Source organism: Perca fluviatilis, chromosome 19, assembly GCF_010015445.1.
Source record: "Perca fluviatilis chromosome 19, GENO_Pfluv_1.0, whole genome shotgun sequence".
Taxonomy (NCBI): Eukaryota; Metazoa; Chordata; class Actinopteri; order Perciformes; family Percidae; genus Perca; species Perca fluviatilis.
Window position 1 is genome coordinate 13,671,666 of NC_053130.1, and position 19,010 is coordinate 13,690,675.

At 41.2% G+C, this 19,010-nt stretch overlaps 1 protein-coding gene across 3 annotated transcripts in view; it reads right to left on the minus strand.

The window, feature by feature from the left end:
* Positions 1–1,461: 1,461 nt before the first annotated feature.
* The window catches only part of dachc (dachshund c), a 24,122-nt gene continuing 6,573 nt past the window's right edge, over positions 1,462–19,010 (minus strand). Inside the window, exons 2-11 of one of the 3 annotated variants that reach the window (XM_039784739.1) lie at positions 17,590–17,699; positions 14,615–14,725; positions 11,148–11,326; positions 9,319–9,439; positions 9,071–9,205; positions 5,313–5,500; positions 4,477–4,624; positions 3,597–3,725; positions 3,294–3,398; positions 1,462–2,058 (exon numbers count right to left, since the gene is read on the minus strand). In XM_039784739.1, the coding sequence (XP_039640673.1) occupies positions 1,997–2,058; positions 3,294–3,398; positions 3,597–3,725; positions 4,477–4,624; positions 5,313–5,500; positions 9,071–9,205; positions 9,319–9,439; positions 11,148–11,326; positions 14,615–14,725; positions 17,590–17,699 (1,288 nt within the window). In that variant the 3' untranslated portion in view covers positions 1,462–1,996. Of the gene's footprint in view, positions 2,059–3,293; positions 3,399–3,596; positions 3,726–4,476; positions 4,628–5,312; positions 5,501–9,070; positions 9,206–9,318; positions 9,440–11,147; positions 11,327–14,614; positions 14,726–17,589; positions 17,700–19,010 lie in introns of all 3 variants that reach the window. The other 2 variants (XM_039784738.1, XM_039784740.1) reach the window with 2 other exon arrangements.

The window sequence follows — 19,010 nt, forward strand, 5'->3', positions numbered from 1 at the left end:
GCACGCGCACACACACACACACACACACACACGCAGAAACACACGCATATGCAAATACACATACACACATGCATACTCGGTCCTGTCACCTTAGCTTTATCCTCCATTTATCTTTTCCATTACACATCTCTCGGCAGGACAATGCGACTCTGTGAATTGTGAGGGATGCGCGTGTGTGTGAGAAAGAGAGATACAAGGGACTGTGAAAGAGTAGAGCGGTGAGCTGAATGAAGTCACAAACCTTTTTAGTCAAGACAGCCTCTGAGGTGGTCATCTGAAAAGCTGATGACTCATTCACACATTCATGTACGTGAATCATTGCTTTTCACTTGTCAGCCACTCTGTATTCAGGAAGAATTGCTTGTAACGGAGGTATTGTTTTAGTTCTGCATCACAGCTTATCTGCCTGTGTCCAGGAAATGGCACACTGCACATTTACACAAGGTTGCATGAGCAAAATCTGGCCTACTTCAAGGCTTTTTTTGGCACAACAAATGGCTTCAAAACAATGTGAAATATATTATTTATGACTTTAGAAAACTTGAGAAATTCCTGAGCATCTTCTGTAGATGAAATGATCTGCTTCAAATATTTAAAAACATTATTATTATTACATATGTATTCAATTGCCCTCAGCAGTTGTCTGTTAAACTCAGTTTATGATGCTTTCAAATATATATTTATGCAGAAATACTTTTTTTTTTTATCAAATTCTAAATTACAAGTTGAGCAACAATTGATTTATACCCCCAGACAATTCCAGGGCTGCAATCCAAAATGTGTCAGCAAATGTTATTCATTAGTTCAATTAGATATGGTTCCATCTCGTTCAATGCTAATATTTGGCCAACAAAGACTATAAAATAGCCACAAATTTTCACACAGCAAAAATGTCTCTATTTATTTTCTTTACAAATATTCTAATCTAATCTAAATCTTGTCTCATTTTTCTATACATTTACTAAATATCTCAACTCCTAACTATTTATTGACCCAAGTATAGCTTTTGAAGTCCCTCACCCTGCTTTATATTTTAAAGAAACATGATATAAAAAAAAATGAGTGCAGCCACAGAGAAAGAGAGTGCATCGTCATCATGTTTTACTAAAGGACAGCTTACATGTGACCCCGCTCACCCCCTTCCCTTCTGCCTGTCAATACTTACGTGTATGTTTTTGAAGATGGTGCAACAATCAATGTCACATCACTACCCACACGCTCACATATGTATAGACATGCAAGCACATGGAGCTCCCCCTCCTCCACACACACAAACAAATCTCAAGGGTTTACTGTACCACAGAATGAAAAACTGTCACAAAAAAACAACACAACTATAATATAAATCCACATTTTCAGAGGTGTGATGTATTTCAGATAAACAAATAGTTATTCAACCGTTAAACAAATGGTGCATTCAGAGACTGCACTTATGAAAGAAAGAAAGAAGCACTGACACAATTTAATAAAAAGGATTTGTATTGTTTGTATTGTCAAACTGCACTACTGCATAACATACACAATACAAGTCATTTACTGACTGTACAACATGCCATTATGTTTTTCTGATAATAATAATAATAACAAAAATGATGGCTATATATATGTACAGAACTCTGTTACAAGATATATTCATCACTTGTTGTATGATAAACAGCACTAACAAAAAAACAAAAACAACTATGGTCATCTTCATCTAGGATCTAAAAACCTTGTTTGAAAGAAACACAGTCAAACACATCTTTAGAATAAAGTACTGTTCCCACTACGGCCAAGATTCGGTGATAACTGCAATAAATTAAACAAGAGAACAAAGAAAAAGTTCAAATGTCACCCTTAAAATGTAGGGGAGTCCTCTCGAGGAGGCGGAGATGTGTATCTCAGATGCCACTGTGTGACCAAGCATGCCTGTTTTATTTCTCATAAACGAGGAATGTTCATCTCTCTATTCTTCCATTCATCTATCCATTCATCCATCCATCCTTCCACCTCGTCTTCAGTACATCCCAGTGGTCTGCAGGAACACTCTGCCCTCTGAAATCCAGAAAGAAATCCAGTCTAATAAAACACAATCAAAATTCTATCAGTTATAATGAATTTAGACAAATTCTTAGACCACAGTGACTGTAACAGTAGGAGGACAAAATGAGGTATGCTATTAATTCATTTGCATAAATATTGAACAAGGCCCCCTACAACCTTGACCAAAGACCATTAATAAAAGATCATTATTAAGTAAGGCTCAGTTGAAAGTGTTTTTCGGCCCCTGATCCCTGTTTTTGGCGATAAAACTTCCTGGCACAAAGGAACCACATCCTGCCCTACTGTCTGACAGACAATTCCCCTTTAAATGATTTATTACTGGGTGTTAATTATGCAAATTATGTCCAAACAAACTCGTCACGAGGACAATTAAGACAGCCGTTAATTAGTGGCCAGTTCTCTTCTTGCTTCACTGACATTCAATTAAAAATTGGCTTTGAACAAGCACGCTGTCTGGTACGGCGGTCCTGGCACGGCGCGGAGCAGAGGTGGGCTGGAACCATGCACTCTTTTGATGAGGCCGGGCTAGAGATCACGGCCATTTCTTTTTCTGTCTATTTAAGACGTTGCATGTGGGACTTTTGTCACATCTATCTTTGTGAAGACAATAATGTTGGCAAAATAAATATATTAAACGCCCATCTCCATTAAAAAGGTAGCCCCAGTGAACTGCCTCATGCTTCATTTAATTTTTGTTCAACTTCTCAGGAGCGGTCTCCCTGTGAAATCTTTGAAAACCCTTCCAGTAGACTGGTCAGTTAAGCATCAAAAGCAGTGGGTAATAATACAATCTGTTGTCCCAGTTCAGTTGATAGGAGCAAGATAAATCCCCAGCAGCAGGTATATGAATGTTTATTCCACAATTCTTACACTGAAATGGCATTTTTCAGTCAATTTACCACTGTTAATAAGTAATTTATTCCCACAAACTTGGTGCATTACCTTTACAAAGATTGGTACACATTTGCTTTTAAACAAATTCATTCATTCATTCATCTTTAAGAACTAGATTGCCAAGAGAAGAATACAAATATATGACATTTCAAAATTCTGTAATAAGACTGTTGTTTTAATTTCCTTTAAGGTATCTGTTGGTGAGACAACATTTTACCTGTGACAGCAGCTTTTCTACTTCAGTGTTTTCCGTCTAATAGTTGCACAACTATAACATTTTTACTGATCAGAATATGAAGCTGGTTTTTCACAGCTACACACTGAGGAAGCTGTATTAGTTATCTGGACACCTGTACCTTGTACTGTTGCCTTGGTGTCCAGCCTGTTGTCGTCGTGATTGCTCCCATCCATGTCCTGGGTCACGGACTCTGTGTGAGGAGGGGCTGCAGATGATTGATGACCTGTAGTTTGGTCAATAATTAATAAAGACATTTAATCAGAGGCAAATGAACAGTCGAGGCTATGTTGCAACAGAAGGCTTGGTGACATTTAATATGAAAATGAGAATTACGTTGGTTGTGATAACTTTAGGCTCACAAAAGACTATTCTGAATGAATAAAATAATTCATTATGTCCAAAACAGTTTCTGTTGCTGTACCTGTGTGTGTGTTGGCAGTGTGCAACAGGGTGTGCTCTGCCTGATCACGCAGTTTGACCTCCTCCTCCAAGGCCTCCTGTAGTCTCCTCTTACTCCTCTTTTCCTTCTTCAGGCGCTTTTGGATCAGAACTGAATCGAGAGGAAGAAGAAATAAAGAAGAGGAGGAACGACAGATGACAATGGATGTCAAGTAAGTGTGTTTAGCAAATCAAATTATGCAGATGCGTCGTCTATATCTATGGACTTTGAAAGTATCGTGAGCTTGTTGTGGTTTCAGTGAGATTTTAATTTTCGAGTAGTAGTCGGTAAATGTTCCTGGTTTACAGTTTAATACTAATACTGGAAGAACAGAAAACATATATGATAGTTTTGTGAGGGAATAAAACATCACTCCAATCAACACTTGCCAACCAAAATAATTTTGAGGTAAAAATGTTCATGTCACACAGTTGAGGGTTTACGCTGCATTTTCTGCAAAGTCAACCTGAGTATCTACTAGGGCTGCAACTAACGATTATCTTCATAGTCATTTAATCTGTTGATTATTTTCTCGATTATTCGAATAGTTGTTTTGTCTATAAAATGTCAGAAAATGGTGAAAAATGTGGATCAGTGTTTCCCAAAAGACCAAGCTGACGTCCTCAAATGTCTTGTTTTGTCCACAACTCAAAGATATTCAGTTTACTGTCACAGAGGAGTGAATAAACTACAAATGATTCACATTTAAGAAGCTGGAATCAAAGAATTTTTACTTTTGTCTTAAAAAATTACTCAAACCGACTAATCGATTATCAAAATAGTTGGCGATTAATTTAAGAGTTGACAACTAATCGATTAATCGATTAATCTTTGCAGCTCTAGTATCCACTCCGTAGCCTACCTCTGTTTTTCTGCTCCATGTTAAGCTGTCTCTCCAAGGTCTCTCTGAGCTCCCTCTCTCGGACCAGCTCCATCTTCAGCTCCGTCCTCTCCATCTGGTCCTGCTTCTCCTGCGCCCGGGCGTTCTCTATGGCAACCCTCAGCAGACCCTGCTTGGAGACACACAGGAACACATCAACAGGTTACACACTGATCAGAAGCCAGGAGAGGCATCTGTCTTCTTCAAAGGCTTGTAGCAGAGAGAGAAAAACCCTTACTTCACCTAATCCAAAGTAAATATTTCTGTTTTTATAACACAAACAAAGGCAGTCTGTTTTCAATATGTCCATATTAAAATGATTTTAAATGAGCTGTAGTTAATGTAAAAAAAAGGAGCATGTAAATCATATTACTGTTAAAATGAAAAGATCACAAAGAATTTGGCTCTTCCTAAGACAATGTTTGGTCTAATGTTTTAGTCAGGTGTATAATTCCTGGATTTACTCAGGCAGGAAAAGAAAAAAAGAAAAAAAAGATCAGATTTTAACCTCATAAGTCAACGCTGATCTTTTAACTACATGCTAACTGCCATCACATCAGGGTCAGATGAGTTTAAAGACAAGTTTTTTTTTTCTTCCTGTGAAAAGCCAGCCAGTTAGTGCTTTCATTGTGACACTGCCATAACAAAGACATGTAAAATCGGAGAAGCAGGTCAGCACACGCCCATCCCAATTACTGCACATCCTAAATGTCTGCCTCGTCTGCTATTTACCATTTCAGGAAATCCCAAAGAGTGGCTCATCTCCCTTCCTATTCATCTCAGAGTATAATAATAATAAAGCCCCGGCAGAGCCTCACCTGGATGTTCGTGAGCAGGGTCTCTATGGAGGACAAGCCTTCCGGGAAGATGAAGGGAGTGTGGTGGAGACCTGCTGGGAGCTTCTGTCCTGCGGGGTAAGATACCCTCTCACAGCCTGATGGGGGTTTGTGGTAGACTTGTCTATCACAGCTCTCCCTGGTTGTCTGAGCGGCCAAGGAGGTATTATCTGGAGGGCAGAGAGACATTTGGATGTCTAGTCTGTTGAATCAATTTAACACAAAAGGCTTACAGTTTATTCTACTTTACCTTTGCAGACATATTCTATATTTTTCTTCCCATGAAAAGACCAACAATGAATTGATCCTACCAGCAAGTATTTAGTGTGTAGCCAAAGCCTGGTGTAGCTGACTCTGTGCCATAAACCTCCATTGTTGTCCTAAAAACTATTAATCAATGAGCCACATTTTAGCTCTGGGTAACATCCCTTCATTACCCTCAACATGGACACTGTAGTTTATTTATAAGTCGTTCCCACATACACCATTCTGCTATTGTAAATACTCAGAAGTGCACCAAATCTGTGACTGAAAATGCACAGTTTACTCCTGTTTGAGTAACATCTGCTAAAAACTAGTGCCCAGGTGCTTAATGAAAGAACTTGGCCGTTTCAAAAAACAAACAAGAAAGTATATATTCATGAGCTGTTTTTTAAGATGTCTTCAGTAGAAACAGATGGGCTTGGGGATGTGCACCAGGGTAGAGAAGTCAGAAAGTACTGGGAGATGGACTATACAGAAGAAGAAATATACAGGATACCCCCCAGCCTTATCCTTTAAGCACTGATATACAGTAGGTGACTTTACTTTCTTTTCTGAAATGAAGACACCTTCAAAATGAATATTTTCATAGTTTTTAGTGTAAAGTGCATTTATAGTCACTACAGATGCAAATCAGGGATGATTGCTCCTCAACTTTAAAACAAAAGCCTTGTACGAAGTCTCAGAGATGCCAATTAATTAACAGTCACCTGTTTTCTTTGTCTTGCTCTTTTAATTTTATATTTTGTGCTTTTCACATTTTGCATCTTTATCTTTGCTCCCTCCTGTGAAGGACTTTAACAGTACTGTTTTGAAAAGTATTTTCTTTTCCTGTGCCACTGACTAATTTACACCATCACCACGACCACCACCATCACCAACACCACCAACAAGCAAATTATTTCCTGTTCAATATATTGCTTCCAAGCATTCATGTGCCATGTTTGTTTCAAACCTGCAAACGGATCATCATTCCAGCACAATATATAATCAGGGTTGAATGCAAATTTCTATAATTTATAGCGTACCAGTAAACATATCAAGCCCAACAGTAAATAGGTGTTTACACTAATTACTGTGTGCGTGTACGCATATGCAGAAGTCCTGGTTTGGGGATTTGAAAATGTGATTAGCCTTTATTAGATGGCACTCTGCCTATTGATAATGCATCACAGCTTGACATCTCCCATAAAAACAGCTAAGAAGCTGCATTATGGATGACCATCTGTTTGTAAACCTGAGAACTGTGTGTTCCTGATTCGTGACAGTAGGGGAAATGAAGATTAGCAATTTTTTTCCACATCAGGCCGTTGCTCACTTTCTGCATTTACTGTCATCCGAGCCACTGAGGACGAAGACGTCCTGGGAGTCCGGCGGGTACTGGAGCAGAGACGAGTGTGAACGTGCGATGTGATATCTGGCACTTGTCTCTGTCTGTGACAAATGACAGTGTTTTCTCCACTTAGCTGACCACAGCATCTTCTGCTCCAAATCCACCCACCTCCCCTACTCTGCCTCGGCCTCACGTCTTGGCAACTGTCACATTCAAGGTGTTTCACAGATGAGAAGCAATACCCCCCCTCCTCCTCTTTCTCCCTCTTTCTTGCTAAAAGCATTGCTCTGTAGAGAAAGGTAATTAGCAGGTGCTGGCGAGCTCAGCGGAGGGCATCCAACTACACTCCCGTGGCTCACACACAGACACAGACACACACACACACACACACACACACACACACACACACACACACACACACACACACTCATAGCCGGTGAAGTGCGTAGTCAGCAGCGTGGGCTCCCTAGGCTCCTTGGATGTGACTGATCCTTTATTGAGTTACTGTTTTACGCCTACTTTACCTCACACTCACACGTTTGGCATAAATACACACACACACGCACACACATACATGCACACACACACACACACGCACGCCCGCACACACACACGCACGCACACACACACACACACACACACACACACACACACACACACACACACACACACACACTCGTTTGATCATTTACCCATCTCCCTAACCAAGGTCACTGTCTGTTTTTCTCTTTTCTCCCAAACTTCATCTCTCTTTTTCCCCTCTCTTATTCCTCTCCCACCCGTCCCCAGGGCTAATGAACTTCACCACGTGAAGACTGCCAGTCAGCGGAAGAGAACAGGAGGTAGGGAGGGAGAGAAGGAGAGAGACAGACAGAGAATAAAATTCTGCTGATGTTTGGTTAATGGGAGTGAGGTGTCAGGGATGGCCTCTGATCTTTGCTGCATGGATACGTTGTTCAAAGACCACTGAAACAGCACACACAGCCAAAACTGACTCACATACAGTAGCCTTCACACACACTCAGAGATTATCATACAATGGATTGGCAGAATGACAGCGCTGAAGTGCTCTTTGAAACTCTGTACAATCCATGATTGTGATGTTGTAGGTCGAATACAAAAGCCTGCAATCTAGCAAATGTACATGCGTTTCATTTGCATGCAGCAAAATCAATTGAAAATCAATTGCATAAATGCGATGTCTGATGCATGGCATTCACGTTGCTGGTGCCATCACTGCTTTGTCAATATGTTCACAGATACCTGACAGCATCTGAAACCTTACCTGGGAGGCCTTTGTGATTTTTAGATTCGATTACTGAATAATGTGATTCAGTATTAGAATACATTTACACAGGCGTGTGCACACACATACAAACTCTCAGTTTCTCCCTCTCTCTCTCTCTCTCTCTCTCTCGCGCGCTGTAGATTTCTGCTGACTGTTTGTCCTTGAGCAGTCCTCATTAAGCTAATGCAAACCTCCCTGACAGAGAGAACCAAACAACTGACGTTGCAGCACCGTGGCAACGCGGGCCCTAACGACAGGGAGGCGGTCGTTATGCAGATGAGGTCCAGCTGAGAGCGCGGGAGGCCGCCTGGCTCGTTAGGCCGCGGCCCGGCAAATGGCTCGCTAATGTAACACTGCTTCCTGGTCTAATGGAGCCCTGTTTTGCAGAATTATTTGTCTTTGCTCTCTGCGGGAAAACAGGGGGGCCACCGACAGCGAGAAGGAGAGGAGGAAGAGGAAAGAAGCGATGAGACAGTGAATCCTTATCGACCTGTTACTGAGATATATCTTTCTTGTCACACTGTTTGAAACCCTTTCTTTTTTTATAATAAAATGTTTTAAATAAACCATGCCAAACACTTGCCACAAGTGTTTAAATCCACAGAGTGTAAATGATGACACAGATGGATGGATTGGATTTGTTGTACTGTATTGACAGACTTTGTTCAAAGGCAATTGATTTGTCAGATAAATAATCATTACTGATTAATAATCATTGCATGATTAATGACTGTAACAAGACATTCTCAGAAAACAGCAAGAACTTAAACTTTGAAGTGAAGCTGACATATCATTTGACAAATTTGAGTAATGTAAGACATACACATACAGCTACACATAAATAACAGTGTATCTTACCTCTGTCAGTGTGGCCCCTCTTGTTCTCCTTGCTGTACTCCACTGAGGTCCCATCTGTCTCTCTGGCTCCATGCACCACACCAGGGGAATGCCCCAACACGTTGTGACTTGATGACAGGCCATCATCATGTGGGTCTGGAACGAAAAAGTCGAAACAGATCATAACTTACAAATTCCTCACAGGGATTGTTTGTAGCTAAAGCATCCTTAATTTCTGTGAGAATACTTTCCCACAGGTGAGTACGTACGTGTGCTTTCTGCAGTGCGTTCTGTGTGAGACGGTGAACTCGACCCACTGCTGCTGTGATTGGATGACATCTGAGCTTCGTCCAATGAGGGAGAAGGGGAGGGGCTGTCAGACACTCGCTCCTACCAAACCAAACCAAACCAAAAAAAAAAAAAAGATTATAGTGACAAAATCAGCTGACGATTATAGCTTATAAGGTCCAAAACATTCAAAATAAATAAACCACAAAACATGAATCACTTTCCTAAACACTGTGTAACACACAGAATGTTTGTCGTACTTTTTATGCTTCCATTTGATGCCTTTTGAGGCTGATTATTTTGCTGAAAAAATAGACAGATAGTAGATACTGAATTCTGGGTTGGATGATCTTAAAGTGATGTTCGAGATGTTTTTGACTTGATTTCAAGATCCTTTGCACACGACTTCGCCAAACACCCAGCCAAGCTTTTTAACTGGAGTCTAACATTGCGAGCACATTTGTAGAGTAGCATTATCAGCAGTAAGATAGCAGCGCGAAGACGCACATTATACCACTATTTAGTTCAATGAACCTAATAATTCGAAATGATACCAAACGTCTACACTAGTACATATAGGTTATGCACTCATAAAACGATGGATTGGAAAGTTTGTAAGTACACCAGAAGTTTATGTAAATAACATTTGCCTGCTCTCTTCTGCTCTCTGCTGTTGTTGTTGCTGCTGTAAGACGAGTGCTTAGGGACATCTACAAATTACAACACCGAAAAGAGATGCAACAAAAATATTTTTTAATTTAACTTTATTTTTTAAGTAAGTGCTGTAGTATAACTAGCAGGAGACAATTAATAATTGAGGTAAGTTTGGAGACATTACCTTATTTAATTATTAAATTAATAAATATTTTTGTTGTATCTCTTTTCGGTGTAGTAATTTGTAGACGGCCCTAAGCACTCGTCTAACTGCAGGTAGCAGCAGCAGCAGCAGCAACAGAGAGCAGAATAGAGCAGGCAAGTGTTCATAAACTTCTGGTGTACTTACAAATTTTCCAATCCATCGTTTTATGAGTACATAACCTATTTGTACTAGTGTAGAAGTTTGGTATCATTTCGGGCATTATTAGTGGGGTCATTTACGAGATACAAACGTGGGTCCATTAGCCCCTGAGCTAAGCTATTCAGCTGATAACGCTACTCTACAATAACTCTCCCAATGTTCGACCCAGGTGAAAAAAGCTTCTGGGGGGGTGTTTGGCTCGAGGTCATGGTGCAAAGGACCCTAGGGTGAAATTACTCTGAACCATCACTTTAAGTCTAAAGTTTAAATCTAAAGCACCCCTCTGCCCCGTGCATTTTTGTCAATATATAATACTTCCAAACCTCCTTTAATTAGTCTTGAGAGTGAGTGAAACCACTGAAACTTAGGACTGTTATTCACCAAAGTGAATGAAAGGTCAGTGTTTCTGGCTGTATGCAGGATATCTCAAATATTTATAAATAGATATGTGATTGGCCTTAAGCCAAAGAACAAGAATTACATTCTGGTAGTGATCCAGAACTTGGATATCCACCAATATGCAATTACCGTTTTGTTAGCCATACCCATTGGATGAAAGAGAGATAGAAACTCGATTCTAAATTCTGCGCATAAATGATCAAAAGATCTTGAATTCAAGGGTTACAAAATATGTCATGGATGTTAAAAGCAAGTTATTTAATTTTGCGTTTTAAATTTAAAAACAACATTTCTATGTAATTAAAACTCTGATTTCATTTCAGGAGATCCCGGGTGTCACATAGACTCTGGCTGGTGGTCAGATCCACCGGGCTGATGGGCCTTTGAGTTCACCTTAATGACGGAGGTGGGAGCCCTGGCAGGGGGCTTGGCGTGGAGCTGCGCCACGTTGGCCATGCTAGCCAGCGTGCTCAGTCGGTTCATCTGGCCCATCGCCATTGAAACGGAGGCCGGCGCCAGGCTGGCAGGGATCAGAGGATGTGACATCATCATGAAGGGCAACTGATCCAGAACTGGTGGGGGAGAATAGAATAAAATAGAATAGAAAAGAGAAGAGAAGTATTGAAAAGGAGGGAGAGCACAGTAAGAGTATGTTGCTTCTCATAGAGGGTCAGACCAGCAGATCTGTTTAAAGGCCATCAAAGCTGCACTATGCATGTACCCAACATGAAACACATCTCGTCTCTCTCTTTTTTCATTTTTGCTTCAGTTGTATTCATTCATCACAACTTAAAGGCTCTGCTCAGTCCTGTGCTGCGTACTGAACTGAAAGCACACAGCGTCTCTGGTTCTCTGATGACAGGATTGAAACTGGACACCAATGTCATTCCTCTGTGATGTCAATATTACCTGGATGACTGCTCTGCTTCTAAACCACGACTCCAAAATATGTGTGCATGTGCGTGTCAGGGGTTCAGAGTGTGGAAAAAGATAAGAGCAGAAAAAAAGGGGAGGGAGGTGGAAGAGGACATTAAGACACACTCGCCTGGCTCAACACAAAGATGTAAAAACAGTGATGGCCTAAATATGTTTTTGTGATGCTTAAAAATGCTTTCCATGAGTGTCACCTGCAAAAACAAAAACACAGCCTCTCTGGAATTAAGAAAAACTGGATCACTTTTCTTTCAATGTATTTTTGACGCTAATCCAACACGTTTTCAGCGGTTCAAACCAAACTCTTATTATCTTGGCCAATCTGTTGTTCGCACTCCTCTCGTTACGACAAGCATCCACTATCTTTAAAGAAAATCCTTCCTCTCAACAGTACCCTAGTGGGTTGTTGCAGTCCCTCTATTCATGAAACAAACAATCCTGTTGGGGAAGAGAAAAATGACATAAATATTTATCATTTAATAAAAGGAAAAACAAAAACAAAAGAAACACAGGGAGGAAGTGGAACAAAAGAAGCTGATGGCAGTCCTGGTGCTGGGCCAGCAATGCACGCTGGGTAATTATAAACACAAAGGAAAAAATCTTGGACTCTATTCCGCACAATTGTCACAAATAATAGAACGAGTGGATGAAAACAAAAAAAGGCTATCCAAAGAGGAGAGATGAAATAGAACAAATAATGGAGGGAAAGGAAAGAAAGAGAAAAAAAGAAAGAGAAAGTAAAGAAAAGGCAAACTAAGAAATAAAGAGTGAGGCGTTGACTTTATGAGTCGGGCTCGCTGGACATATGTGCAGTGCTTTGTGCATTTGGCAGATTAGTCTCTCACTTGCCCAGAGCAGAAACCAATCCAAACAAAAGATCTGTCTGAATGGAGCTAAATAACCAGATGCTCCGACAATCAACTAGCAGCCAACTCCAAATATTAAGCCTTGGTTAGAAACCAGTGCTCCACTTTTGTCACCCCCACCCCTCAAACCCCACCCTTCTCTATAGTTTCATTTTCATTTAACTCTGTTTTTTTCCCCCTCTCTTCACTTTCTTTGCCCTCCCATCACTCTCTCTTATGTTTCATTAAAAAACATCAAAAGTCAAAGTGCCTCTCTTATGTTTATCCAAACAAACCATTACTGTAAACAAACAGTTACTGTAAATTTCCCAGAAGATCTTGTTAAATGCAGAAATGGCTGCTCCCCGCTCTTCCCCAGCCCATAAGGTGTCACACTCAGCATTTGTGGTGTGTGTGTGTGTGTAATCTGAGATTGCCTTTGTAGTGGTTAAAGCTCTGGTAGGGGCCTATCCTTCCCATAAGGCCGTGGGTGGCGGTATGGAAAAAACACATCGTTCTTATGTGTGTATGTATGCCTCCGCTGCGTGTTTGTGTGTGTGTGTGTGTGTGGGTGGATGGGTGGGTGGGTGTGTATGTATGTGTTTCCACTTGACTCTATCATTAACAGTGATTAAGCTTTACAGGTTTATAATGGCTGGTGGTAACCATGCCACCTAACTGCGCACAGATGCTGGCAGTTGTAACTGAGTGTATACAATGGTAAACAATGCTTAAGACTGGGAGTGTTTACAGACACGGGTAAAGAAAAAAATGTAATACACACGCACACGCACACGCACACGCACACACACACACAAAATTTCTAAAAAACACGAGGACACTTTCTTCCTTTTCATTTCTGTCCTAAAGCCTTGCAGTAAGTAAGTGTGTGTGTTTGTGTCCCAGGTTGATAGCATATTCCACACAGACCCTCATAAGCCCTGTCATCTGTCTAAACACACTGATGTCGCTTTAACCTGTCGATAACAGTGGGGGCGGTGCGTCCCATTTGTTTTTGTGTGTGTGTTCGTGTTAGTGTGCGTGCAAGTGTGTGCGTGTGTCCGTTCCTCCATCGATTGTCCAGCATTTGTCGTTTGCATTCAGGATAGTGAATTACAGAGAAGACTATTGATTTGGCTTCAGCCTCTCATCTTATTCATCTCTCTATCTTCCCGCTGTGTTTGCTGTCGTCCACCGGTGCTCCACTTTTGCTGGCTACCCTCCTTTACTGCAAAGCCGGGGGTCAGTGCAGTAAATGTTTTTGATATCATATGACTAAATGTTATACCTGCACAAGTAGCCAAAGGGATGCGAACACACTGCTTACTTAACTTTGAAAAGTAAAGACTTTATTTCCAGTAATTTCTGATCTAATGTTCGACTCAATACGATAGACCAATGCCATGTTGAGCATGAGTAACAGAGCTGGTTTGAGTCCACGCTCTCTTCATGTGATGACTAAGATGTACTAATGATTTGCCGGCAACATTTTTGGGGCCACAGAGCGGATGACCAACTGTGTTTTTCAGGATACGTTTCCTGAATCTCATCAAATCCCACAAGTATGCAAACAAATCCAAGCTGAAGGAAATATTCACCCGTACAGGCATTTATCACAGCCTGAAAACAATGGAATAAAACCTACGAAACTGGTGATAAAACATATATCTCCTAGTGCTCCTTATGTTGTGATGGTTTGGATTACCTGACCTAAATGTTTATTTCTAATTTCATCTGAAGAACTCACTCACTGCTGATGTAGTTTGTTTTTACATTCACAGTCTCTTAGAGGAAACATACCAGCAGCAGATATGGTGTCACATCCTGGTTTTAATCAGCTTGCTTCAGCGGCCGCACATAAACACAGCTGCTCAAGTCGTATTGACTTGGCATCATAGATGTGTACAGACAACAACCGGGCGACATGTTATACGACCGTAATTAAAAATTTCACACAGACGCATATATGTGTGTGTGTGTGTGTGTGTGTGTGTGTGTGTGTGTGTGTGTGTGCGCGGCGTGTGCGTGTGTGTGCGTGTGTATGTGTGCGAGTGGATGGATGGACAAACAGATAACACTCACCCAGTCCGTGGTTGGGGTCACCGTTCTCTCCGTTTGGCCCGCCATGATTTTGGTTGCTGTGGTAACTGGCCATTGCCTCCAGCTTGATCTTCTTTGCCAGGGCAGACAGATCTTTGAGGGAGACAGATATATAGAGAGAGGAAGAAAAAGAAGGACAGAAAGAAAGAAGAAGAATCAATAAGAGCCAGATCAATGGCCCCGGTGGAGGATTAGAGCAGTGGGTAGGCAGGAGGTTGTCATGGGAAGACAGAGGCCAGCCATTCAATCTGACTGCACCGCTGCACTGGCCATTTAGCCTGCCAGGGAATCAGCAGTGATAGGAACAAGCCAAGACATTCATCTCTCCCACACAGGGACATCACATCCCCACAGCACAGCACACACTCAGCGGCGGCAGCAACTCCACCTTTTTGCCCGACAGTACTTCTTTATCAGTATAAATTAGAAGCATTACAAAAAAAGTGATACTTTTAGATAGAAGATACTTTTTAATAGGGGTTGTGCACTTTGGGATAATACGAAATGGAGAGTGACAAAATGTGGCAGCAGGGCTGAGCCACATTTTAATTTGTGTCTTGAACCTCAGACGGTAGTTTGACCCCCCCAGATCAACCTTTAAAACTCTCTTATGCCACAGAAAATTAAATATCTCTCGCACTAATACAGACAAACACAGCGAATTATTAAAGTTGGACAAACCATGCAACTGTGCAAACAAGCCGTAAGTCTTAATTTCCTGATCTGATATATATATATAAACATTTGCTGCAAACTACAAACTGCTGAGTGTTTTTTCTTTGTTACACAAATGGTTTTCTAAGATGAATGTCTGCCCAAGACATAGACAACCACAACAAATTGTTCCTTTTCTTCTCATCTTCTCTCCTTCCTTTTCCTGCCCTCTTCCCTGCTCTCCTCCCATCCCCTCTCCTTACTTTACCTTTTCAAATGTCAGCATCACAGCGGGACATAAGCCACCGTGTTGCGTGTGTGTATGTGTGAGTGCACGAGGGCGAGAAAAAGAGACTAAGGAGGATCACATCAAAGATTTCCCCTGCCTTTTACGCTCAAATGTCCTCCCTCTCTCTGTCTCTTTCTCGCCTCTCATGTGGCCAGCTCTAATCAGTAGCGTTGACATTGCCGCCGTGCCCTCTCCTTTGGTGGAAAAAGACTCTTTTCCCACTGAGAAAGATGCTCTTGAACACTCACGCATGCACAACACACACATATACACACACACACTCAAGCAGCTTTGAACAGTGAGAGGAAGCGGAGCTAACAGAAAATGGCTTCTTTTGAGGCGCGGAATGAAAAGATCAGGTTGCAGTGAAGAGCACAAAGCCAAGGGCAACTTTGAGAGCAGTGAGGTGCCAACAATTACTTCTCTCCCTTTCTCTTTGCCACACACACACACACACACACACACACACACACACACACACACACACACACGCACGCACAAAAACGCACAACTGTTTGTGACAAGAACAAGCAGCACTATGGCCTTCAGCAGGCAGTTGACTGAGACTGTTCAAAAATATAAAACAGATTCTGACATTACAAATAACTCATCTTTTTACCTGCCACTACATTCAAAATTGTTTAATTACCCTAAAACTTAATTTCATACTTGAAGAGACAATTAATGGGCTAGTGTCGTACACAAGAACAATGGTACATTTTATAGTAAAAAAACAAATTAAACATATTTTAATTCCTATTTGTGTTTTTAAACAGGAGTTTTTACGGAAATTATACAATTGATTTCAAAGAGGTTTCAGAGGCCTAAACATTATGAATCTTGCTCAACTTAACAGAGGACTTTGTGTACTTATAATTCAAGAAAAAAGGCCAACTTGCAAGTTATGAGTTGTTTCTCGCTTGTCAGCAGTTTGTATGCTAATTTTATTAATCAACACACAGGTCGCCTCCCAGAACCCCTCCTCCTCACCCTATTGATGATGGGTAAAATGTGTCATTATGGGGGTCTGCAAGAAAAGTAGAAAACACATCCTCTGCCTATTCTGCATAAGAAACCTGCACTTTTCTTTAAACTGATGGAAGTAACTCAGCTGGCTACCAGGTCATACTTTCCGACAGCTGAAAAGAGAACAACATTTGAACTTTGCCAGCAGCTCCTCTGAGGGCTGAAGCTACAATGTGTCACTAATTCACTGTTTAAAACATCTCTTGGAGCCAAAAGAGGGATTTCTAATGTGACTTCTGTACACTTCTGAAGACCTACAGACCTTGACCTTATGAAAAAGGAAAAAGGGGGATTTAGAGAGTCAGAGAGGCCTTCCCTTTTTCACTGATACAGAATACACGGGCAGGTGAATTGAATGGATTTGGCCATGTTTAATGCCAAATCACTGAAGTCTTTTAGCATACTGTCAAATGTTGTATGGTGCCTCTCAAATAGTATAGATATAAATTATAAATTTAATTAAAGAATGCATTTATATTTGAGTCAAAAGAGTACCTTTTTCTCATATATATATATCTATATATATATATATATATATATATATATAGATATATATAAGAAATAAATACATACTTATATAAATAATAAAGCAGATAACTTCTGTGTGATCTTCTCACCTGAAAATGTTCAAAATAATATGCAGAGTGAAGGCACAAGTTACTGAACGGACTGTAGCGAGCCTGATCAAGAATATTTTTGTGACTTATGATTGTGGAGCAAATAATTATGAAGGCATCAGAAAATAGGGAACACGACTTTGTCAAAATTGAAGGTTATAAATTTGCCCATCAAACAAGGCAAATAGGAGAATGAAAAAATGTAAGATGTAAGATGCACACTGGACATCATAATTATATGGTGTCAATGATTCCCCTAAAACAGTGGTAGTTTATTATGTCTGTGTGCCTGTGTGATATTGTTTCAACAGTACACGTGTGCACATGGGTACATATGTACTGTATGTGCGTGGTGAGGCCTGGGTGGTCACCTGCAGGAGGTATGATCCCAGCGTGCATCAGACCGCTGTGGGACAGCATGTGGTGAGTCCCGCCCTCTGTCACACTCTGCAGCCTCTTGGGCGGTCGTCCCGGCCTCGAACTGCAGGCAGAAAAACACAAGTTAACATTCGTTATTAGTCAGTTTAATACTCAATACTTCCTTAGTCGGTCGGTTTTTCATGCTGAGACTGAGATGGGTGGCCTGGTTAGAGAAACTGCCTTTCAGTCTGTAAACCTCTGATCCTGCTGAAGTGTCAACAAGCAAAACACTGAAACCTGACCGGTTCCAGGAAGGCTGCCGTACAGCAAATCTGACCTCCCTGTGGATGCGAGCAAGCAAAAAAGGAGTTTCCCTATGGCATCAATAAGGCACCTCATTACTGTTCAGCTTACTCATTCGTTTGCTTATTAAATGTGTTTGCTCGCATTCTTCCCTCCCCATCCTTTCTTCATTGGTCATTCATTCCCTTTTTTCCCGCCATGTCACACATTTCCTTAATAAAGGCTGCGACTACAAGCAGATTCACATGGTTTGATTGAGCAGGGCATGCTCAATCAATCCTTAAGGAGGTATGTGAAAAGCTGTCAGCCATCACTTTGGCTCTGACTAAACGTTGTGAATGTCCTGACAGGGGAAATGACACGGGCCACATCAGGCTTAATGACAACCAGCGCAGCTCATCTCCTTTAATACCAGACTGACATTGGATAACATGAGTCTGTGGGCGAGTGCATGTGTCTGTGAAGTGTGTGTCTGTGATATTAAAAGACAGAGTAAGTAAAAGAGGGAAAGAAGAAGGTCTGATGAAAAAGGGAGATGGATGGAAAGATGAGGAGATGTAAAGTAAAGAGAAGTAAAGAGGAGAAGATGATAGGAAACATATCGAGGGAGAGTCCGAGAGAGTGAGAAAAGGTGGGAAAGAGTAAAAAAAAAAGAATCGAGGGAGAGATAGACTAGCAGCAGCAGCAGCTTCCTAGCGTGGGGTGTCTTTGAGCAGATTTTAATTAGAATCTAATCCAGCCGTCATTAAGGCCCCATAAACGAAGCTGTCAGTCAGGAGATTAATGGCGCCTCATTTGCATATTGCATATAATTCATCAATTACCCAGCAGAAAGGACCAATCCCCTGTTGACACACCCACTGGCTGAGAGGGGGTGGGGGGGTGGGGGGTGGAGAGAAACAAAAAGACAGAGAGACAGATTGTGTAGTCACTAACTGTGGGAGAAAAACAGGTAGCTTGAGTGCGTGTGTGTGTGAGCATGTGTGTGATGATGTCTGGTATGCGTGTGGTGTGTGTGTGTATGAAGTGTTCAAAGGTTAATTTGATGAGCCGATGAGCTCCACAGTTCCTGCCCTCAGTTTTAATGAGTTGTTATTATTGTCTCTTATTATGGGCCCAGACCGACTGG